A 26044-nucleotide genomic window follows, 5' to 3' on the forward strand; every position below is an offset into this window, starting at 1 on the left:
CACCGGAAGTGGCCGGAAAAATCGCAGGAAAAGTGTCGGGAAGTCGCCGGAAAAGTTGCCGGAAAGTGTCCGAAAAGTCGCCGGAAAAGTGTCGGAAAGTCGCCGGAAAAGTGTCCGAAAAGTCGCCGGAAAAGTCGCCGGAAAAGTGTCCGAAAAGTCGCCGGAAAAGTGTCCGAAAAGTCGCCGGAAAAGTTGTCGGAAAGTCGTGTCAACAGATGCTCGGCAGCAACTCGGCAGCTGCTAGGCAGCAGCTCGGCAGGTGCTGTGCAGGGGTCTCGGCAGCTGCTCGGCAGCTTCTCGGCAGGAGCTAGGCAGGGGCTCGGCAGGCCTTCGGCAGCAGCTCGGCAGGTCCTTTCGACAGATATCGACAGCTGCTCGGCAGGTCTTCGGCAGGTCCTTTCGACAGATATCGACAGCTGCTCGGCAGGTCTTCGGCAGCAGCTCGGCAGGTGCTCGGCAGGCCTTCTGCGCAGCTGCTCGGCAGGACTCGGCAGCAGCTCGGCAGGACTCGACAGCGGTCCGGCAGCGGTTCAGATCTTCCGGCAGCCGGTTCGAGCGGTTTCCGGCCGGTTCTTGGGGTTCTGAAACCGGTTCTGGGCTTCTTGAATCAAGGGCTTTGATATGAGCTAGGGTTTGGAGGTTTTTTGTAAGTTTGAGAAAATGGCTTCGATTGGATTATGAACTACCTCTTCTCTTCTCAACTTCGATCCTAATTCTAGAGCAATTTCGTGCTGATAACGTGTTTAAGGACAAGTAAATTGACAGAGAGAGAGAGATTATAGAGTTTCAAGTGTGTCTTTCATTTCATTCAAAGGAGGTATTTATAGGGATACATTTTGAAGTAATTAATGATACAACTTGATGGCATCTTCAATTGTAGCCTCATCTTGTGGCTTCTTCATTTGCAGCTTCACATTGTGGTTGTGATGATGATGATTGCCACACTTGTTCCCCATTGGCATAAAGCTTGACTCACAAGTCACTATACCTAAAATACCTATCTTATACATGACATAGACATTTTATACTATGAACAATACAATATGTTTCATATATACTACAACATCTAGTAATTTCTTCTGTTACAATGTTACATCTATAACTAATTTCTTTCTCTCTCCATTCACAACCAAATGTTAACAAATACAAATCTTTATGATTAACTAGATGCAGCAAAATGAAACCAAAAACGGGTGGTTGTACGTTCAATGTTAGATAGCAACAAATGTGACACACTACCGCATCGATAATGTCCTAATCTTCAACAGTTCACTATAACGTATACGGCAGGTTGATTGGTCGGCAGAGGTTACAAAAAAGAAAAAATCTCAAATCTTGAGAATGTTGCAAGTCACAAAATTTAGGATGCCCATTTATCATGATGAATGCAAACAACCCAAAATTGTACTACAGGTTTTAGAACGAATGCAAACTCTGTCCAGAAGGACCCTGACATTATTTGCATTATTTGAACACAGGACAAGCTGTATTGGATTTACCTAAGACAACCACAACGTAGGGTTGCATTTTTCTAACGTCGCTGACCTTGTCACAGATATTTATAGTGTGAAACCTTAACAATGACCAAACCAAGACAAACGCAAACTTGTCATACTTGATCATTTCTGAGAAGAAAAATGTTATACAAACTTTATATTAAACTCACACAAATTACATATAGTCAAACTCATGTTATGAACAACCAGACCATATGGGTTAAATCGCTGAAGTTTGTTACTTGACGATGCTTTTTTGATACTCCGAAATATGACATATTCCGATGGCATGCGTCAGGTATGCTTTAGTTGAATGCATGTTCTTACATAAAAAAACACCTCTTGATGTTGTTTAAGGATTCTTCTACTCTCTATAGCTTAGTCAACGATTGAAAATAGTTTCTTGCTTACGTTTCAAGGTTCATACTTTCCAAATGTGGTCCCTCTTTTGCAGAGAACATGAATACATGATCGATGAAATGTGTCAACAAGAAAATAGGGTGGTGTACCATAGCCATTTGTCTTCCACATGATACAAGTACGTTGGTCACCTTGTACCACAAATCGAAGTACCTATCATTCCATGGAGTCTTCTACTAGCTGATGCTTTGGTCAATATTGATATTCTTGTCCCAGTTGTAGATCTTAGGCTAGTATGCTACACTTTCAGGTTTCTAGGGTCATAAATTTTGATTGTTTCGGTGTCAGTTGTCCTAGACGCTTCTGTATTTAAAGCATAATTTTCTTTCTTATTTAAAAAAAAAAAAAAACAACCAAAAAAAAAAAATCTTTCCATGGAGTCAAAAACAATCCACCTGATCCTCCTCTTCATCTTCATTTCTCCTCAGTTTCATTCTTCATATGCACAAACATGGATTAGAGCTGGTTACTGGTATGCCAGCGGTGAGTCTCCTATTCCTGACATAAACTCTGCCTTGTTTACTCATCTTATATGTGGTTTTGCCAATGTAAGTTCCTCCAGCTACCAGCTCATCATTCCCTCAGCTGATCAGCAGTACTACTCCAGCTTCACCGAAATCGTTAAGCGAAAAAACCCATCAATCATCACACTCCTGTCCATCTGGAATGGACAAGCTTCAACAGCTCAAGGAATATTGGGTGAAAAGGTCAACTCATCAGTCTTGTCCTCCATGCTCAATCAATCTTCTAGCAGAAGTTCTTTCATTGAGTCTTCAATCCAAATCGCAAGGCGCTATGGCTTTTGGGGTATAGACTTGTTTTGGCTGTGGCCTAACACAGAAGCAGATATGATCAACTTGGGAAAGCTGTTGGATGAATGGAGAGCTGCTGTGGATTCTGAGCCAAGAAACTCAAGTCTGTCGAAATTAATGCTGACAATGGCTGTTAAATATGTGCCTTCTTTCGGATCAATGACTTATCCGATTGAGTCTATGAAGAAGAACTTGGATTTTGCACATGTGGTGGCATATGACTATCATCTGCCTTTGAAGGAAAATGTTACTGGTGCTCATGCTGCTCTGTATAACCCAACAAGTCATGTTAATACAGACTATGGTATAAGGCAGTGGCTAAACAATTCATTTCCTGCTAGCAAACTGGTTATGGGATTGCCTTACCATGGCTATGCGTGGACTCTTGCGAACCCGAATGACAATGGAATTGGAGCGCCTGCAGCTGGTGTAGCTGTGACACAAGATGGTTCCATGAGCTATAAGTACATCAAGTGGTATACTCGAAGCTACGAAGCTAAAATAATGTATAATGCTAGTTATGTTGTGAATTACTGCATCATTGGATTGAACTGGATTGGATTTGATGATGTTGAAGCTATCAGAGCTAAGATTGCATATGCCAAGGAAAAGAAGCTACTTGGTTACAATGTGTTTGTAGTCACCAATGATGACAACTGGGCGCTTTCTTGGGCAGGTACACATTTCTTACTCCCCACCAATAATGTTCTTACCTCAACATTTATAAAGAGCATGAAGCAGGCTTAATTGTGATAGAAGTTATTTTTGAAGAGCTCAAATACAAAACACTTACGACAATGTTCTTGACCTCCCTTGTTCAAATGTTTTCTTTGCAAAATGTTGAATTCTGCATCATGTTGCTTTCTACTGCTTTATGATTGACAGCTCAGGATGAAGAAAATGCTCACGGAAAGAAGAGGCGGTTATTGCTGATAATTTTCCTTCCAATTACTATGATCATCATCCTCATAGCATCTGTGGTGTGTTACCTGCAAAGAAAATTGTTGAAGACAAAAGGTTCTAATATCAATTATATCATGCTCAATAGAAGTTTTTTAGTTAGTATGCACATACATGCAACAGATATGCATTTTCATTTTGTTATTTGGTATCTCTTCTGATTTCAGGGAAGATAATTCTGCGCAAGTTATATCGATCAGAATCAGCTTTTACTAGTGGTTCTCCAAGTCTGCAAGAATTCAGCTTCTCCACTATCAAAGCTGCTACAAATACCTTCTCAAGTGAAAACTTGCTTGGAGAGGGTGGGTTTGGTCCTGTTTATAAGGTAACGTGTTATATATTATTTAAATACTTCAACAGTGTGGGAACTGGGATTTAAAACAAGGATATATGCAGACATTTGTAGTTTTGTATGGAATTAACTCATTAAGTGTTCCGAGGTACTATGATCTGTTAAGCATTATATAAGTTACAAAATGAAACAGAGCTACACCAGAAGTAGGGATATTGTGATAGTAATAACTAATAATTGAAGAAAGAAAAAAGAAGATGTTTAAGTACAACTATAAAATGAAACAGAGAGAGAGAGAGTAATCCAAAGAGAGAATGGAGTTTTCAAGTGTGTTTATTCATCTCATTCAAGGAGGTATTTATAGGAATACATTTGAGATGTGAGATGCTTAAAGAATGAAATACAACTTGGATGACAGCTCCATTTCTAGCTTTCTCATGTGGTATTGTGGCTGTGATGATAGAGATAACCATGCTTGTTCCCCTTTGGCATAAAGCTTATCATACAAGTCACTTATTCCTATCTTTACACTTAAGCATCCCCCTTTATACATGAGATAGACATATAAATATATATATACTACAACACTCCCCCTTGGATATTTCATGCCAATAGTATTGTCTAGGCCGTGCGCTTCGAAATTGCCTCGTTAAAAACCTTGCCAAGTAATAAAACCCTGTGGGAAAAAACAACCTTGGTCGAAGGAGAAAAAGAGCACAATGCGCATCGAGTGTGGAGTATGTGTATGGATACTCCCCCTGATTTAGACTCCCCCTGGAGATCATGGGAGTTCGGATAACCTTCTCAATCCGATACTCTTCACATGTTTCTCGAAAGGGGATTTTGGTAACGACTTAGTAAATAAGTCCGCTACATTTTCCTCTAATCGGATTTGATTTACTTCAATTTTTAGAAGTGTTTGTTGTTGCTGATTGTAGAAAAATTTTGGCGATATATGCTTGGTATTGTCCCCCTTGATGAAACCTAATTTCATTTGCTCAATACAAGCTGCATTATCTTCGTAAATGCATGTAGGTTCTTCTGTGGTAGACTTCAAACCACAGGTTCCTCGAATGTGTCTATTTACAGACCTTAGCCATATGCATTCACGCACAGCTTCATGTAGAGCAATAATCTCTGCATGATTTGAGGAAGTAGCAACAAGGGTCTGTTTTGTGGATTTCCAAGATATCGCGGTGCTTCCCATGGTAAAGACATAACCTGTTTGGGAGCGACCTTTGTGAGGGTCAGAGAGATACCCTGCATCAGCAAAACCCATCAAAACATCATTATCATTTTGATGGAGGGGAGGGAAGGTGGCTTTTTGCCTTGTGGGATCTAGTCCCATAATTCCTTCTTTCCTTTTCTCCCTGTAGGGATAAAACAAGCCCATATCAATCGTACCTTTTAAGTATCGAAAGATTGTCTTTATACCAATCCAATGGCGGCGTGTTGGCGAGGAACTATGTCGAGCCAACAAGTTCACTGCGAATGAGATATTCGGTCTTGTGCATTGAGCTAAGTACAATAATGCACCTATTGCACTTAGATATGGCACTTCAGCCTCTAATAAGCCTTCGTCCTCATCCTTTGGACGAAATGGATCTTTTCTGGGCTCAAGACTACGGTTGATCATGGGAGTACTCACAGGCTTTGCTTTATCTTCATTAAAGCGCCTTAGTAATTTTTGAGTATATGCTGACTGATGGATCATAATCCCATCACTACGGTGCTCGAGTTCTATTCGGAGACAAAACCGTGTTTTCCCAAGATCTTTCATCTCAAATTCGGATTTCAAATATTTAGCAGTTTCTTTTAACTCATTTAGAGTTCCAATTAGATTCATGTCATCGACATAAACTGCTATAATTGCAAATCCGAAACTTGTCTTTTTAATGAACACGCATGGGCATATTTCATTGTTAATATATCTCTTCCCAATCAAGTAGTCACTTAGACGGTTATACCACATCCGTCCGGATTGTTTCAATCCATATAGTGAGCGTTTCAATCTTATTGAAAACGCGCTCCGTGGTTTAGAGCCATTTGATTTGGGTAATTGAAGTCCTTCTGGAACCTTCATATATATCTCTGAATCTAGATCCCCATAGAGATATGCTGTAACCACATCCATAAGCTGCATGTCAAGTTTTTCGGAAACTACCAAACTGACAAGGTAGCGGAACGTTATAACGTCCATTATGGGAGAATATGTCTCCTCGTAGTCGATTCCAGGGCGTTGTGAGAAACCTTGCGCCACAAGGCGGGCTTTGTATCTAACAACCTCATTTTTCTCATTACGCTTTCTAACAAAGACCCATTTATGGCCAACAGGTTTTATATTTGGTGGTGTCAGCGTTATAGGCCCAAATACCTGTCTCTTTGTTAGTGAATCCAATTCAGTCTGGATCGCATCTTTCCATTTAGACCAATCTGCTCTTCGTTGACATTCTTCAACGGAGCGAGGTTCGATATCATCGTATTCTATAATTTCTTTTGCAATATGATATGCAAAAGTATCATTAATAGTCATAGAATTTCTATCCATCATCACATGTATACTAGTGTAATTCATGGAGATCTCTCTATTCTCTGGAATTGGTTCTGTTATTGGAGCGTCCTCCAATGATGTCTCTTTGACATAACCATAATCCGGAATATTTTCATGAGATGGATTAATTGTATCGATGATTAATGGATTATTTTGTGCCAAACTCGCTTTCTTTCTTGGGCGAGAATCCATCGAACCTATGGGCCTCCCGCGCTTCCTGGCGGGAGCCGTGGGTCTAGCCACTACGTCACCCATATAGGGGACGTTGGTGCCATTCTCATGTACTCTTGAGATGGCATCATGTCCTCTAGTGTTAGGGACATCAATCCTTGCAGGCACATTTGCAGCAGGTATATGTGATCTTGTCACTTTAGCGATATCAGAAAACGCATCAGGCATTGATTCTGCTACGTTCTGAAGATCGAGAATTCTCCGCACTTCTATTTCAGATTGTGCTGTTCGGGGATCAAGATGAGACAGAGTGGGGACAAACCACGACAATTCCTGTCTTTTCTGTTGAACATTACCGTTCATGTCTCCCCCTAATGACGGGAAGACTGTCTCATCAAAGTGACAATCCGCAAATCTTGCGGTAAATAGATCGCCTGTCAAGGGTTTTATATAGCGGATAATGGTGGGAGAGTCATACCCAGTATAAAGACCTAATCGTCTTTGAGGACCCATTTTGGGGCGCCGTGGCAGCGCAATTGGCACATAGACTGCACACCCGAATATGCGTAAGTGTGAGACATCGGGCTCATACCCAGTTACCATCTGGGAGGCAGAAAATGGTTGGGTGGCAGTGGGTCTAAGACGAATAAGCACAGCTGCGTGCAATATTGCATATCCCCAAGCAGAAATAGGGAGATTGGTGCGCATAACCAATGCTCGAGCAACCATTTGAAGTCTTTTAATGGCAGCTTCTGCGAGACCATTTTGGGTGTGTACATGAGGTACAGGGTGTTCAACCTCAATCCCAATGGACATGCAATAATCATCAAAAGTTTTTGATGTAAACTCTCCAGCATTGTCAAGACGAATTGACTTAATAGGATGATCAGGGTGGTGAGCCCTTAATTTAATGATTTGTGCTAGGAGTTTAGCAAATGCAGCATTTCTCGTGGATAATAGCATGACATGCGACCAGCGTGTCGATGCATCAACCAACACCATAAAATATCTAAATGGTCCGCAAGTTGGTTGAATAGGTCCACAAATATTACCTTGTATTCTTTGCAAGAATGGTATATTTTCTTTAGTGTCCTTTGCATAGGACGGTCTCGATCCTACCTTTGCTAAAGAACAAGCCTTGCAAAACGAATGATATGAAGTAGTTCTTTCGACCAATCTTTGGTTCGTACTTCTTTTCGTTTTGAAGAATGGATGTCCGTGTGAAGTTTTTAATATACGGAGCATCATATCTCGACCTGGGTGACCTAAACGGTCGTGCCAAAGTCTATATGTGTCAGAATCCCATAAATTTTCATTCATAACATGGTTGGATTCAATTACTCTGATAGTGGTTGCATATAATCCACTAGAGCGGCACATAAGTTTCTCTAATACTCGTTTATTTCCGTAGTTATTAGAGATAATGCAAAGGAACTCTTGTCCATTCTCACAATGTGTTTCCACATGAAAATTATTGGCTCTTATATCTTTAAAACTCAATAGGGTTCTTCCAGCCCTAGGAGCGTATAGAGCTTCAGTGATATTAATATTCGTGCCATTTGGCAACAAGAATTGAGCTGGTCCTCGACCATGAATCAATTGTGATGATCCTGCCATCGTAGTTATTGAAGATCGACTAGGCGTCATCCATAAGAATAATTGCCTATGTCGTAATATAGTATGTGTGGTGCCACTATCAAGAAGGCATTCCATTTCTCCGGAAAACATACTGAAAAAGAATAAAGTTCGGAATATTAACACATGTCCATGACATTGAATGCGATACTTTATTAATAAGGGAAATAACCAATGATTACATCAAGGTTTCCCAAAGTCTATTCCAAAATACAATCAAACATATACAAATTGTAATTGCTCAATCCGTTTGGTAATTCCAATGAAATATGACCAGGAAAGTAGAGAGATGTTGGGGGAGCGAGGCTCGCTTAAATACCTTGATCTCAATTACTTTCCTAGACATCATACTTCATTGGGTACGCCACATGAGAGAGAGTCAATACAATTTGATTAAGGCACGTTTGCCATTATTGGGAAATAGAAAAGACTATTTTAATCAAAGTCTGCTGCATCCTCGTGCACTTGTTTAGCTTTGAAGTCTTCTATGGTGAGATTGACATCTTCATTCTCTTCATCTTCGGCAAGGTTGGCTTCTTGCTCCCTGAATTGCCTATACTCTTTATAGCTTGCAGCTAGTTGAGTACTTGCATTGCATTGCTTGAACCAATGCTCGATTGATCCGCACCGATGACACACGTCATTATGGTTGCCTCCTTTCATTGGAGGTGCAGTTTGTCCACGTTGTGGATATTCCCTAGGAGGGTTACTGCTACTACCACGTCTTATGATGCGACCTCCACGGCCCTTATTGTTATCGTATCCACCTCTCCCACGTGTGCAGTTGCCACCACGTGTGGAGTTACCACCACGTGTGTCCGCTTTAAAGTTGCGGTTTCTCTCTTTATTGGAGTGGTTATATGGGCCCGTACGCCTTTCATGTCCCCTGTTATTCGGGTATTGCTGCTTGCGCCCTCTTTTGGGTGCATTATAATTTGCCTCACGGACGCTCTTGGTTCCGATGGGCCTTGAATGATAATTCTTTACAAGGATGTTGTCGTGCTTTTCAGCTACCGACAAAAGATTAATAAGCTCATTAAACCTTGTAATTCGTCCAGCATTGACTTCGGTGCGATATTGCTTTGATATCACAATTGCTGAGACGGGAATGGTGGAGAGAGTCTTCTCAATTAGCTCTTCTTCTGTGAGAGGCTTTCCACAGAACCTCAACATGGATTTGAGGCGAAGAGCTTCCGAGTTATATTCAGCAACAGACTTAAAGTCGGAGAAGCGTATATTATTCCACTGAACCTTCAAGTCAGGGAGGAGGGTATCTTGGATATTGCCAAAACGCTCTTCTAGCGCTACCCATAGGTCTCTTGCATCTTTGATTGACATGTACTCTAATCTGAGTGCTTTATCCATATGGCGCCGCATCAAGATAATAGCTTGTGCATGCTTTGTAGGTGTTCGTTGGAACACAAGGCCTGGATCAGGAGCTTGAATTATGGGCAATATTCCCTTTGAAGTGAGGTGGTTCTCAACGTCGGTTACCCAACTATGGTATTCCGAACCCGTTGAGTCAAGTATTTGAAAGTCGAGTCTAGGTTCATTCGACATCCTGAAGATAATAAGAGAAGATATATTAGTTTCGGAGTTTAAAACTTCCACGAAAGCTAAAATCAATAATATTTAGACCAAAACAATGATGTTTTGCGGACGCTCTTAGTCCGAATATTATGAACACTCTTAGTTCATGATTACGAACGCTCTTAGTTCGTTTAGCGTGAATTACGGTAATTCCGCTTTTAATTGTAAGTTCCCGAGAAAAAGAAAGAGAGGAAAAATGAAGTAAAAACTCAAAAATGGGAACTTTTAGTAAATAATACCTTGGAATAATTGCCGGAAAAAGTCGCCGGAAAAGTGTCCGAAAGTCGCCGGAAAAGTGTCCGAAAGTCGCCGGAAAAGTGTCCGAAAGTCGCCGGAAAAGTGTCCGAAAGTCGCCGGAAAAGTGTCCTGAAAGTCGCCGGAAAAGTGTCCGGAAAGTCGCCGGAAAAGTGTCTGAAAGTCGCCGGAAAATTGCTCGACAGATCTGTCGACAGATGTGTCGACAGCTGCTCGGCAGCAGCTCGGCAGCTGCTGCGCAGGTGCTAGGCAGGCTGCTCGGCAGATGGCTCGGCAGCTGCTCGGCAGATGGCTCGGCAGCTGCTCGGCAGCTGCTGCGCAGGTCCTCGGCAGATGCTCGGCAGCTGCTGCGCAGGGGTATGCAGGGGGTAGGCAGGGGCTATCGGCAGCACTTTGGCAGGGGCTCGGCAGCACTCGGCAGCACTTCGGCAGGGGCTCGGCAGCACTCGGCAGGGGCTCGGCAGCACTCGGGCAGCGGTTCAGAACTTCCGGCAGCCGGTTCGGGTGGTTTCCGGCCGGTTCTGGGGGTTCTGAAACCGGTTCTGGGCTTCTTGAATCAAGGGCTTTGATATGAGCTAGGGTTTGGAGGTTTTTTGTAAGTTTGAAAAAATGGCTTCGATTGGATTATGAACTACCTCTTCTCCTTTCAACTTCGATCCTAATTCTAGAGCAATTTCGTGCTGATAACGTGTTTAAGTACAACTATAAAATGAAACACAAAGAGAGAGAGAGAGTAATCCAAAGAAAGAATGGAGTTTTCAAGTGTGTTTATTCATCTCATTCAAGGAGGTATTTATAGGAATACATTTGAGATGTGAGATGCTTAAAGAATGAAATACAACTTGGATGACAGCTCCATTTCTAGCTTTCTCATGTGGTATTGTGGCTGTGATGATAGAGATAACCATGCTTGTTCCCCTTTGGCATAAAGCTTATCATACAAGTCACTTATTCCTATCTTTACACTTAAGCATCCCCCTTTATACATGAGATAGACATATAAATATATATATACTACAACAGAAGAAGAAATTTTGGACTGAAAGCTGTGTATGATCGATTATTGGCTACTGCATAAATGAACTAAAAGCTTATCCATCAATATTCTCAGTAATTTTTCAATGAAATCTACGTAAAGTGCTAGAAATGTTGGTGAATAATCAGTGTGTATATTTGTAGAATTCATCTTTGGAGCAACTAACAATTTGATTTCTTATCGAACCATATATGCTAACCATAGCTTTTCAAATATTGCAGGGAAAATTGCGAAATGGACAGGAAATAGCTGTGAAACGTCTTTCAAAAACATCAACTCAAGGACTTGAGGAATTCAGAAATGAAGTTACACTCACTGCAAGACTAGAACATGTAAATCTAGTTCGCGTTCTTGGGTTTTGCAGTAAGAAGGAAATGCAAATGCATCATCAATCGCCATAGAATTTCTATCCATCATCTCATGTACACTAGTGTAATTTATGGAGATCTCCCTATTCTCTGGAGTTGGTTCTGACATTGGAGCGTCCCCCAATGATGTCTCTTGGACATAACCATAATCCGGAATATTCTCATGAGATGGATTATTTATATCGATGATTAATGGATTATTCTGTGCCAAACTCGCTTTCTTTCTTGGGCGAGAATCCATCGAACCTATAGGCCTCCCGCGCTTCCTGGCAGGAGCCATGGGCCTAGCCACAACGTCACCATCACTGTGAGAGGGGACGTTGGCGCCATGCTCAAATCCTCTTGAGTTAGCGTCATGTCCTCTAGTTTTAGGGACATCAATCCTTGCAGGCACGTTTGCAGCAGGTATGTGTGATCTCGTCACTTTAGCGATATCAGAAAACGACAATGATTAGTATAGTCCTTTACTTTTCCAAGAATTATGTAATGGCTATTATGCCTTAAATCAATAAAATGACTTATTGTATTAACTCTTTCCCTCTAGGCGTACTCAAGAGTACTTGTGATGTCTAGGCAAGGTTTGATCTGAGAGAACGGTTTTAAAAGTGAGCAACGCTCCACCAAAATCTCGCCTTACCTTACCTGGTCACAACTAAATTGAAATTACCGAAAGGATTGAGTGACTACGATTTGTCTACGGTTTGATTTTTATATTGGATTAGATTTTGGTCAAGAAACTTTGATGTAATCATTGGCTATTATTAATAAAGTATCGATTTATTTTAATGTCTTGGACATATTCTAAATTCGAACTTTATTATTTTTCAGTATGTTTCCCGGAGAGCTCGAATGCCTCGTGGATAGTGCTACTACACATACCATCCTTCGAAACAGGCAGCTATTCCTATGGATGGCGCCTACTCGATCTTCTGTGACTACGATGGCTGGACCATCTCAATTGATTCATGGTCGAGGACCAGCTCAATTTATGTTGCCTAATGGCACTACCTTGAATGTCACCGAAGCTCTTTATGCTCCTAGGGCAGGAAGAACCCTATTGAGCTTCAAAGATATAAGAGCCAATGGTTTTCATGTGGAAACACATTGTGAGAATGGACAAGAGTTCCTTTGCATCACCTCTAATGACTACGGACATAAACGAGTATTAGAGAAACTTATGTGTCGCTCTAGTGGGTTGTATGCAACCACTATTCGAGTCATTGAATCCAACCATGTCATGAGAGATGATTTATGGGATTCCGACACGTATAGGCTTTGGCACGACCGTTTGGGACACCCAGGTCGTGACATGCTGATCCGTGTATTAAAGACTTCACACGGACATCCCTTTTTCAGAACGAAAAGAAGTAAAACTCGGTTTTTGGACACCGAAGGAACCCCTGCGCCTCACGGCGCCGTTCACCCCCAAATCCGGCCATCCTTGGCCGGCGCCGCCTTCCCCCTGCGGCCTCAGGGTGGCATTGACGCCACCAAGGGTCCTTTGTCTCCAACTTTTACTTCTAAGGTCACTTGTGACTTTGTGGCTCAACCAAAATCCTCATTGGTTGTTTCTAAAGCCCATCATTCGTTCTGCAAAGCCTGCTCTTTAGCAAAGTTAGGATCAAGACCATCCTATGCAAAGGACACCAAGGAAAATATACCATTCTTGCAAAGAATTCAAGGTGATATTTGTGGACCTATTCAACCACCATGCGGACCATTTAGATATTTTATGGTGTTGGTTGATGCATCGACACGCTGGTCACATGTCATGCTATTGTCCACAAGGAACGCTGCATTTGCTAAACTCCTAGCACAAATCATTAAGTTACGGGCTCACCACCCTGATCATCCCATTAAGTCTATAAGATTAGACAATGCTGGGGAGTTTACATCAAAGACTTTTGATGATTATTGCATGTCCATTGGGATTGATGTTGAACATCCTGTTCCTCATGTTCATACCCAAAATGGTCTCGCAGAAGCCACCATTAAACGACTTCAAATGGTTGCTCGAGCATTGGTGATGCGCACCAATCTCCCTATTTCTGCTTGGGGCTATGCAATATTGCATGCAGCCGTGCTTATTCGTCTGAGGCCCACTGCCACTCAACCCTTCTCTGCGTCACAGATGGTTACTGGGTATGAGCCTGATGTCTCACACTTACGCATATTTGGGTGTGCAGTCTATGTGCCTATTGCGCCGCCACAGCGCACCAAAATGGGTCCTCAAAGACGATTAGGCCTTTATGTTGGATATGATTCTCCAACGATTATCCGCTACATAGAACCCTTGACAGGCGATCTCTTTACCGCTAGATTTGCGGATTGTCACTTCGATGAGACAGTCTTCCCATCGTTAGGGGGAGATAAGAACATCAATGTTCAACAGGAACGACCGGAATTGTCGTGGTCTGTCCCCACTCTGTCTCATCTTGATCCCCGAACCGCACAGTCTGAAATTGAAGTGCGGAGAATTCTCGATCTTCAGAACGTAGCAGAATCGATGCCTGATGCGTTTTCTGATATCGCTAAAGTGACGAGATCACACATACCTGCTGCAAACGTGCCTGCAAGGATTGATGTCCCTAAAACTAGAGGACATGACGCTAACTCAAGAGGATTTGAGCATGGCGCCAACGTCCCCTCTCACAGTGATGGTGACGTTGTGGCTAGGCCCATGGCTCCTGCCAGGAAGCGCGGGAGGCCTATAGGTTCGATGGATTCTCGCCCAAGAAAGAAAGCGAGTTTGGCACAGAATAATCCATTAATCATCGATATAAATAATCCATCTCATGAGAATATTCCGGATTATGGTTATGTCCAAGAGACATCATTGGGGGACGCTCCAATGTCAGAACCAACTCCAGAGAATAGAGAGATCTCCATAAATTACACTAGTGTACATGAGATGATGGATAGAAATTCTATGGCGATTGATGATGCATTTGCATATCATATTGCGAAAGGGATTATAGAATATGATGATATCGAACCTCGCTCTGTTGAAGAATGTCAACGAAGAGCAGATTGGCCTAAATGGAAAGATGCGATCCAGGTTGAATTGGATTCACTAACAAAGAGACAGGTATTTGGGCCTGTAACGCAGACACCCCCAAGTGTAAAGCCTGTTGGCCATAAATGGGTCTTTGTTAGAAAGCGTAATGAGAAAAATGAGGTGGTAAGATATAAAGCCCGCCTTGTGGCGCAAGGTTTCTCACAACGCCCTGGAATCGACTACGAGGAGACATATTCTCCCGTAATGGACGTTATAACGTTCCGCTACCTTGTCAGTTTGGTAGTTTCCGAAAAACTTGACATGCAGCTTATGGATGTGGTTACAGCATATCTCTATGGGGATCTAGATTCAGAGATATATATGAAGGTTCCAGATGGACTTCAATTACCCAAATCAAGTGGCTCTAAACCACGGAGCGCGTTTTCAATAAGATTAAAACGCTCACTATATGGATTAAAACAATCCGGACGGATGTGGTATAACCGTCTAAGTGACTACTTGATTGGGAAGGGATATATTAACAATGAAATATGCCCATGCGTGTTCATTAAAAGAACAAGTTCCGGATTTGCAATCGTAGCAGTTTATGTCGATGACATGAACCTAATTGGAACTCTAGATGAGTTAAAGGAAACTGCTAATTACTTGAAATCCGAATTTGAGATGAAAGATCTTGGGAAAACACGGTTTTGTCTCGGTTTAGAACTCGAGCACCGTAGTGATGGGATTTTGATCCATCAGTCTGCATATACTCAGAAAATTCTAAGGCGCTTTAATGAAGATAAAGCAAAGCCTGCAAGTACTCCCATGATCGGCCGTAGTCTTGAGCCCGGAAAAGATCCGTTTCGTCCAAGGGATGAGGACGAAGAACCCCTAGAGGCCGAAGTGCCCTATTTAAGTGCAATAGGCGCATTATTGTACTTAGCTCAATGCACAAGACCGGATATCTCATTCGCAGTGAACTTGTTAGCTAGACATAGCTCTGCGCCAACACGCCGCCATTGGATTGGTATAAAGACAATCTTTCGATACCTAAGAGGTACGATTGATATGGGCTTATTCTATCCCTACAGAGAGAAAAGGAATGACGGAAAATTGGGATCGGACCCAAAAAGGCAAAACGCCCCCGTCCATGGAATGGCCGCCGGCCATGTTGCCGGCACAGGCGCCGCCGCCGCTCATGGTGGCCGGCGTCCTCCTATCTCCCTCCATCAAAACGACAATGATGTCTTGATGGGCTTTGCTGATGCAGGGTACCTCTCTGACCCTCACAAAGGTCGCTCCCAAACAGGTTATGTCTTTACCATGGGAAGCACTGCGATATCTTGGAGGTCTACGAAACAGACCCTTGTTGCTACTTCCTCAAATCATGCAGAGATTATTGCTCTACATGAAGCTGTACGTGAATGTGTATGGTTAAGGTCTGTAATTCGACACATTCAAGGAAGTTGTGGTTTGAAGTCTACCACAGATGACCCTACATGCATTTATGAGGATAATGCAGCTTGTATTGAACAAATGAAGTTAGGTTTCATCAAGGGTGACAACACCAAGCATATATCGCCTAAGTTCTTTTATAATCAGCAACAACAATCACTTCTAAAGATTGAAGTGAATCAAATCCGATCAGAGGATAATGTAGCGGACTTATTCACTAAGTCGTTACCTAAATCCACCTTCGAGAAACATGTGAAGAGCATCGGATTGAGAAAGTTATCCGAACTCCCACGATTGTAGCAATCAGGGGGAGATATCGACATCAGGGGGAGTTATGATGTCTACATGTTCGATCTCGAAGAGTGAAGGACGTGTTGTGCTCTTTTTGTCCTTCGACCAGGATTATTTTTGTCCCACAGGGTTTTTGTTACCTGGCAAGGTTTTTAACGAGGCAACGGATGAAGCGTCACCACCAAGTTTGAGCGGCACAAGGGGGAGTGTTGAAGGAAAATCAAGTTTAGTGTGCCTTATCAAACTAGGAATAGGAATAGGAGAGAAGGTTCTAGATTTCCCAATCCTACACGGATTGGTATTCCTTGTAACATTAGATTATGCACTTTGTAATCCCTATATATAGGGCTCCTATGATATCGAACCTCGCTCTGTTGAAGAATGTCAACGAAGAGCAGATTGGCCTAAATGGAAAGATGCGATCCAGGTTGAATTGGATTCACTAACAAAGAGACAGGTATTTGGGCCTGTAACGCAGACACCCCCAAGTGTAAAGCCTGTTGGCCATAAATGGGTCTTTGTTAGAAAGCGTAATGAGAAAAATGAGGTGGTAAGATATAAAGCCCGCCTTGTGGCGCAAGGTTTCTCACAACGCCCTGGAATCGACTACGAGGAGACATATTCTCCCGTAATGGACGTTATAACGTTCCGCTACCTTGTCAGTTTGGTAGTTTCCGAAAAACTTGACATGCAGCTTATGGATGTGGTTACAGCATATCTCTATGGGGATCTAGATTCAGAGATATATATGAAGGTTCCAGATGGACTTCAATTACCCAAATCAAGTGGCTCTAAACCACGGAGCGCGTTTTCAATAAGATTAAAACGCTCACTATATGGATTAAAACAATCCGGACGGATGTGGTATAACCGTCTAAGTGACTACTTGATTGGGAAGGGATATATTAACAAGTTCATCGTCCAAGGGATATTTTATGGGACCGTTTGGGCGAGTGAATGTGTCTTTACCATGCTGATTATAAAAGAACTTAGGCGATATATGCTTGGTGTTGTCACCCTTGATGAAACCTAACTTCATTTGTTCAATACAAGCTGCATTATCCTCATAAATGCATGTAGGGTCATCTGTGGTAGACTTCAAACCACAACTTCCTTGAATGTGTCGAATTACAGACCTTAACCATACACATTCACGTACAGCTTCATGTAGAGCAATAATCTCTGCATGATTTGAGGAAGTAGCAACAAGGGTCTGTTTCGTAGACCTCCAAGATATCGCAGTGCTTCCCATGGTAAAGACATAACCTGTTTGGGAGCGACCTTTGTGAGGGTCAGAGAGGTACCCTGCATCAGCAAAGCCCATCAAGACATCATTGTCGTTTTGATGGAGGGAGATAGGAGGACGCCGGCCACCATGAGCGGCGGCGGCGCCTGTGCCGGCAACATGGCCGGCGGCCATTCCATGGACGGGGGCGTTTTGCCTTTTTGGGTCCGATCCCAATTTTCCGTCATTCCTTTTCTCTCTGTAGGGATAGAATAAGCCCATATCAATCGTACCTCTTAGGTATCGAAAGATTGTCTTTATACCAATCCAATGGCGGCGTGTTGGCGCAGAGCTATGTCTAGCTAACAAGTTCACTGCGAATGAGATATCCGGTCTTGTGCATTGAGCTAAGTACAATAATGCGCCTATTGCACTTAAATAGGGCACTTCGGCCTCTAGGGGTTCTTCGTCCTCATCCCTTGGACGAAACGGATCTTTTCCGGGCTCAAGACTACGGCCGATCATGGGAGTACTTGCAGGCTTTGCTTTATCTTCATTAAAGCGCCTTAGAATTTTCTGAGTATATGCAGACTGATGGATCAAAATCCCATCACTACGGTGCTCGAGTTCTAAACCGAGACAAAACCGTGTTTTCCCAAGATCTTTCATCTCAAATTCGGATTTCAAGTAATTAGCAGTTTCCTTTAACTCATCTAGAGTTCCAATTAGGTTCATGTCATCGACATAAACTGCTACGATTGCAAATCCGGAACTTGTTCTTTTAATGAACACGCATGGGCATATTTCATTGTTAATATATCCCTTCCCAATCAAGTAGTCACTTAGACGGTTATACCACATCCGTCCGGATTGTTTTAATCCATATAGTGAGCGTTTTAATCTTATTGAAAACGCGCTCCGTGGTTTAGAGCCACTTGATTTGGGTAATTGAAGTCCATCTGGAACCTTCATATATATCTCTGAATCTAGATCCCCATAGAGATATGCTGTAACCACATCCATAAGCTGCATGTCAAGTTTTTCGGAAACTACCAAACTGACAAGGTAGCGGAACGTTATAACGTCCATTACGGGAGAATATGTCTCCTCGTAGTCGATTCCAGGGCGTTGTGAGAAACCTTGCGCCACAAGGCGGGCTTTATATCTTACCACCTCATTTTTCTCATTACGCTTTCTAACAAAGACCCATTTATGGCCAACAGGCTTTACACTTGGGGGTGTCTGCGTTACAGGCCCAAATACCTGTCTCTTTGTTAGTGAATCCAATTCAACCTGGATCGCATCTTTCCATTTAGGCCAATCTGCTCTTCGTTGACATTCTTCAACAGAGCGAGGTTCGATATCATCATATTCTATAATCCCTTTCGCAATATGATATGCAAATGCATCATCAATCGCCATAGAATTTCTATCCATCATCTCATGTACACTAGTGTAATTTATGGAGATCTCTCTATTCTCTGGAGTTGGTTCTGACATTGGAGCGTCCCCCAATGATGTCTCTTGGACATAACCATAATCCGGAATATTCTCATGAGATGGATTATTTATATCGATGATTAATGGATTATTCTGTGCCAAACTCGCTTTCTTTCTTGGGCGAGAATCCATCGAACCTATAGGCCTCCCGCGCTTCCTGGCAGGAGCCATGGGCCTAGCCACAACGTCACCATCACTGTGAGAGGGGACGTTGGCGCCATGCTCAAATCCTCTTGAGTTAGCGTCATGTCCTCTAGTTTTAGGGACATCAATCCTTGCAGGCACGTTTGCAGCAGGTATGTGTGATCTCGTCACTTTAGCGATATCAGAAAACGCATCAGGCATCGATTCTGCTACGTTCTGAAGATCGAGAATTCTCCGCACTTCAATTTCAGACTGTGCGGTTCGGGGATCAAGATGAGACAGAGTGGGGACAGACCACGACAATTCCGGTCGTTCCTGTTGAACATTGATGTTCTTATCTCCCCCTAACGATGGGAAGACTGTCTCATCGAAGTGACAATCCGCAAATCTAGCGGTAAAGAGATCGCCTGTCAAGGGTTCTATGTAGCGGATAATCGTTGGAGAATCATATCCAACATAAAGGCCTAATCGTCTTTGAGGACCCATTTTGGTGCGCTGTGGCGGCGCAATAGGCACATAGACTGCACACCCAAATATGCGTAAGTGTGAGACATCAGGCTCATACCCAGTAACCATCTGTGACGCAGAGAAGGGTTGAGTGGCAGTGGGCCTCAGACGAATAAGCACGGCTGCATGCAATATTGCATAGCCCCAAGCAGAAATAGGGAGATTGGTGCGCATCACCAATGCTCGAGCAACCATTTGAAGTCGTTTAATGGTGGCTTCTGCGAGACCATTTTGGGTATGAACATGAGGAACAGGATGTTCAACATCAATCCCAATGGACATGCAATAATCATCAAAAGTCTTTGATGTAAACTCCCCAGCATTGTCTAATCTTATAGACTTAATGGGATGATCAGGGTGGTGAGCCCGTAACTTAATGATTTGTGCTAGGAGTTTAGCAAATGCAGCGTTCCTTGTGGACAATAGCATGACATGTGACCAGCGTGTCGATGCATCAACCAACACCATAAAATATCTAAATGGTCCGCATGGTGGTTGAATAGGTCCACAAATATCACCTTGAATTCTTTGCAAGAATGGTATATTTTCCTTGGTGTCCTTTGCATAGGATGGTCTTGATCCTAACTTTGCTAAAGAGCAGGCTTTGCAGAACGAATGATGGGCTTTAGAAACAACCAATGAGGATTTTGGTTGAGCCACAAAGTCACAAGTGACCTTAGAAGTAAAAGTTGGAGACAAAGGACCCTTGGTGGCGTCAATGCCACCCTGAGGCCGCAGGGGGAAGGCGGCGCCGGCCAAGGATGGCCGGATTTGGGGGTGAACGGCGCCGTGAGGCGCAGGGGTTCCTTCGGTGTCCAAAAACCGAGTTTTACTTCTTTTCGTTCTGAAAAAGGGATGTCCGTGTGAAGTCTTTAATACACGGATCATCATGTCACGACCTGGGTGTCCCAAACGGTCGTGCCAAAGCCTATACGTGTCGGAATCCCATAAATCATCTCTCATGACATGGTTGGATTCAATGACTCGAATAGTGGTTGCATACAACCCACTAGAGCGACACATAAGTTTCTCTAATACTCGTTTATGTCCGTAGTCAATAAAATGATTACACCAACATAAAGGCCTCAAAACCAACTCCAGTGCACCTGTGCCTAAAGTTTCTATAATGAACGAGCCTCTTAGGCCAATCTGCTCTTCGTTCACTTCTATGTCCGTAGTGTGCCTTACACGTTATCTTTAGAAGTGATTGTTGCCCTAGGGGCTGCATTATCCTCATAAATGCATGTAGGGTCATCTGTGGCAGAAATAGGGAGATTGGTGCGCCATGCTCGAGCATTGGTGATGCGCACCAATCTCCCTATTTCTGCTTGGGGCTATGCAATATTGCATGCAGCCGTGCTTATTCGTCTGAGGCCCACTGCCACTCAACCCTTCTCTGCGTCACAGATGGTTACTGGGTATGAGCCTGATGTCTCACACTTACGCATATTTGGGTGTGCAGTCTATGTGCCTATTGCGCCGCCACAGCGCACCAAAATGGGTCCTCAAAGACGATTAGGCCTTTATGTTGGATATGATTCTCCAACGATTATCCGCTACATAGAACCCTTGACAGGCGATCTCTTTACCGCTAGATTTGCGGATTGTCACTTCGATGAGACAGTCTTCCCATCGTTAGGGGAGATAAGAACATCAATGTTCAACAGGAACGACCGGAATTGTCGTGGTCTGTCCCCACTCTGTCTCATCTTGATCCCCGAACCGCACAGTCTGAAATTGAAGTGCGGAGAATTCTCGATCTTCAGAACGTAGCAGAATCGATGCCTGATGCGTTTTCTGATATCGCTAAAGTGACGAGATCACACATACCTGCTGCAAACGTGCCTGCAAGGATTGATGTCCCTAAAACTAGAGGACATGACGCTAACTCAAGAGGATTTGAGCATGGCGCCAACGTCCCCTCTCACAGTGATGGTGACGTTGTGGCTAGGCCCATGGCTCCTGCCAGGAAGCGCGGGAGGCCTATAGGTTCGATGGATTCTCGCCCAAGAAAGAAAGCGAGTTTGGCACAGAATAATCCATTAATCATCGATATAAATAATCCATCTCATGAGAATATTCCGGATTATGGTTATGTCCAAGAGACATCATTGGGGGACGCTCCAATGTCAGAACCAACTCCAGAGAATAGGGAGATCTCCATAAATTACACTAGTGTACATGAGATGATGGATAGAAATTCTATGGCGATTGATGATGCATTTGCATATCATATTGCGAAAGGGATTATAGAATATGATGAACGCCTCATCAAGATGAACTTTAAGCTAACGATGAACAATACTCGTTAGCAGAATGACCCTTTCAGGTTCAATGAGATAAGTTAATAAAGTAAATCTCCTAATTCTCGATGGATCAAGTAAATGCGTATATATCAGACATAACCAGTCCTGACGGATACGTGTCCATGACGCATTGTGGGGATCTAGCTCAATGCGCGTACATGGTAAAGACATAACCAGTTTCCGCGCAGTGACTTTCTCAATCAGATATCCCTTTCACTGCTAATTCTCATGTGGCGCTTCGAGAAATACACCAGATCAATGTTCATCGGATAACTTTCTCAATCCGATGCTCTTCACATGTTTCTCGAAGGTGGATTTAGGTAACGACTTAGTGAATAAGTCCGCTACATTATCCTCTGATCGGATTTGATTCACTTCAATCTTTAGAAGTGATTGTTGTTGCTGATTATAAAAGAACTTAGGCGATATATGCTTGGTGTTGTCACCCTTGATGAAACCTAACTTCATTTGTTCAATACAAGCTGCATTATCCTCATAAATGCATGTAGGGTCATCTGTGGTAGACTTCAAACCACAACTTCCTTGAATGTGTCGAATTACAGACCTTAACCATACACATTCACGTACAGCTTCATGTAGAGCAATAATCTCTGCATGATTTGAGGAAGTAGCAACAAGGGTCTGTTTCGTAGACCTCCAAGATATCGCAGTGCTTCCCATGGTAAAGACATAACCTGTTTGGGAGCGACCTTTGTGAGGGTCAGAGAGGTACCCTGCATCAGCAAAGCCCATCAAGACATCATTGTCGTTTTGATGGAGGGAGATAGGAGGACGCCGGCCACCATGAGCGGCGGCGGCGCCTGTGCCGGCAACATGGCCGGCGGCCATTCCATGGACGGGGGCGTTTTGCCTTTTTGGGTCCGATCCCAATTTTCCGTCATTCCTTTTCTCTCTGTAGGGATAGAATAAGCCCATATCAATCGTACCTCTTAGGTATCGAAAGATTGTCTTTATACCAATCCAATGGCGGCGTGTTGGCGCAGAGCTATGTCTAGCTAACAAGTTCACTGCGAATGAGATATCCGGTCTTGTGCATTGAGCTAAGTACAATAATGCGCCTATTGCACTTAAATAGGGCACTTCGGCCTCTAGGGGTTCTTCGTCCTCATCCCTTGGACGAAACGGATCTTTTCCGGGCTCAAGACTACGGCCGATCATGGGAGTACTTGCAGGCTTTGCTTTATCTTCATTAAAGCGCCTTAGAATTTCTGAGTATATGCAGACTGATGGATCAAAATCCCATCACTACGGTGCTCGAGTTCTAAACCGAGACAAAACCGTGTTTTCCCAAGATCTTTCATCTCAAATTCGGATTTCAAGTAATTAGCAGTTTCCTTTAACTCATCTAGAGTTCCAATTAGGTTCATGTCATCGACATAAACTGCTACGATTGCAAATCCGGAACTTGTTCTTTTAATGAACACGCATGGGCATATTTCATTGTTAATATATCCCTTCCCAATCAAGTAGTCACTTAGACGGTTATACCACATCCGTCCGGATTGTTTTAATCCATATAGTGAGCGTTTTAATCTTATTGAAAACGCGCTCCGTGGTTTAGAGCCACTTGATTTGGGTAATTGAAGTCCATCTGGAACCTTCATATATATCTCTGAATCTAGATCCCCATAGAGATATGCTGTAACCACATCCATAAGCTGCATGTCAAGTTTTTCGGAAACTACCAAACTGACAAGGTAGCGGAACGTTATAACGTCCATTACGGGAGAATATGTCTCCTCGTAGTCGATTCCAGGGCGTTGTGAGAAACCTTGCGCCACAAGGCGGGCTTTATATCTTACCACCTCATTTTTCTCATTACGCTTTCTAACAAAGACCCATTTATGGCCAACAGGCTTTACACTTGGGGGTGTCTGCGTTACAGGCCCAAATACCTGTCTCTTTGTTAGTGAATCCAATTCAACCTGGATCGCATCTTTCCATTTAGGCCAATCTGCTCTTCGTTGACATTCTTCAACAGAGCGAGGTTCGATATCATCATATTCTATAATCCCTTTCGCAATATGATATGCAAATGCATCATCAATCGCCATAGAATTTCTATCCATCATCTCATGTACACTAGTGTAATTTATGGAGATCTCTCTATTCTCTGGAGTTGGTTCTGACATTGGAGCGTCCCCCAATGATGTCTCTTGGACATAACCATAATCCGGAATATTCTCATGAGATGGATTATTTATATCGATGATTAATGGATTATTCTGTGCCAAACTCGCTTTCTTTCTTGGGCGAGAATCCATCGAACCTATAGGCCTCCCGCGCTTCCTGGCAGGAGCCATGGGCCTAGCCACAACGTCACCATCACTGTGAGAGGGGACGTTGGCGCCATGCTCAAATCCTCTTGAGTTAGCGTCATGTCCTCTAGTTTTAGGGACATCAATCCTTGCAGGCACGTTTGCAGCAGGTATGTGTGATCTCGTCACTTTAGCGATATCAGAAAACGCATCAGGCATCGATTCTGCTACGTTCTGAAGATCGAGAATTCTCCGCACTTCAATTTCAGACTGTGCGGTTCGGGGATCAAGATGAGACAGAGTGGGGACAGACCACGACAATTCCGGTCGTTCCTGTTGAACATTGATGTTCTTATCTCCCCTAACGATGGGAAGACTGTCTCATCGAAGTGACAATCCGCAAATCTAGCGGTAAAGAGATCGCCTGTCAAGGGTTCTATGTAGCGGATAATCGTTGGAGAATCATATCCAACATAAAGGCCTAATCGTCTTTGAGGACCCATTTTGGTGCGCTGTGGCGGCGCAATAGGCACATAGACTGCACACCCAAATATGCGTAAGTGTGAGACATCAGGCTCATACCCAGTAACCATCTGTGACGCAGAGAAGGGTTGAGTGGCAGTGGGCCTCAGACGAATAAGCACGGCTGCATGCAATATTGCATAGCCCCAAGCAGAAATAGGGAGATTGGTGCGCATCACCAATGCTCGAGCAACCATTTGAAGTCGTTTAATGGTGGCTTCTGCGAGACCATTTTGGGTATGAACATGAGGAACAGGATGTTCAACATCAATCCCAATGGACATGCAATAATCATCAAAAGTCTTTGATGTAAACTCCCCAGCATTGTCTAATCTTATAGACTTAATGGGATGATCAGGGTGGTGAGCCCGTAACTTAATGATTTGTGCTAGGAGTTTAGCAAATGCAGCGTTCCTTGTGGACAATAGCATGACATGTGACCAGCGTGTCGATGCATCAACCAACACCATAAAATATCTAAATGGTCCGCATGGTGGTTGAATAGGTCCACAAATATCACCTTGAATTCTTTGCAAGAATGGTATATTTTCCTTGGTGTCCTTTGCATAGGATGGTCTTGATCCTAACTTTGCTAAAGAGCAGGCTTTGCAGAACGAATGATGGGCTTTAGAAACAACCAATGAGGATTTTGGTTGAGCCACAAAGTCACAAGTGACCTTAGAAGTAAAAGTTGGAGACAAAGGACCCTTGGTGGCGTCAATGCCACCCTGAGGCCGCAGGGGGAAGGCGGCGCCGGCCAAGGATGGCCGGATTTGGGGGTGAACGGCGCCGTGAGGCGCAGGGGTTCCTTCGGTGTCCAAAAACCGAGTTTTACTTCTTTTCGTTCTGAAAAAGGGATGTCCGTGTGAAGTCTTTAATACACGGATCAGCATGTCACGACCTGGGTGTCCCAAACGGTCGTGCCAAAGCCTATACGTGTCGGAATCCCATAAATCATCTCTCATGACATGGTTGGATTCAATGACTCGAATAGTGGTTGCATACAACCCACTAGAGCGACACATAAGTTTCTCTAATACTCGTTTATGTCCGTAGTCATTAGAGGTGATGCAAAGGAACTCTTGTCCATTCTCACAATGTGTTTCCACATGAAAACCATTGGCTCTTATATCTTTGAAGCTCAATAGGGTTCTTCCTGCCCTAGGAGCATAAAGAGCTTCGGTGACATTCAAGGTAGTGCCATTAGGCAACATAAATTGAGCTGGTC

At 43.3% G+C, this 26044-nt stretch overlaps 1 protein-coding gene across 1 annotated transcript; it reads left to right on the plus strand.

Annotated features, from left to right (window-relative positions):
- The first annotated feature begins 1964 nt into the window (after positions 1 to 1964).
- On the plus strand, positions 1965 to 11647 carry LOC112188187 (class V chitinase). Its single transcript, XM_024327252.2, has 4 exons — positions 1965 to 3404; positions 3614 to 3745; positions 3856 to 4013; positions 11440 to 11647. Exons 1-4 carry the CDS (start codon positions 2291 to 2293, stop codon positions 11617 to 11619), a joined length of 1584 nt encoding a protein of 527 aa, XP_024183020.1. The 5' UTR covers positions 1965 to 2290; the 3' UTR covers positions 11620 to 11647.
- The last annotated feature ends 14397 nt before the right edge of the window (positions 11648 to 26044 follow it).

This window comes from Rosa chinensis, chromosome 2 (genome assembly GCF_002994745.2).
Source record: "Rosa chinensis cultivar Old Blush chromosome 2, RchiOBHm-V2, whole genome shotgun sequence".
NCBI lineage: Eukaryota > Viridiplantae > Streptophyta > Magnoliopsida > Rosales > Rosaceae > Rosa > Rosa chinensis.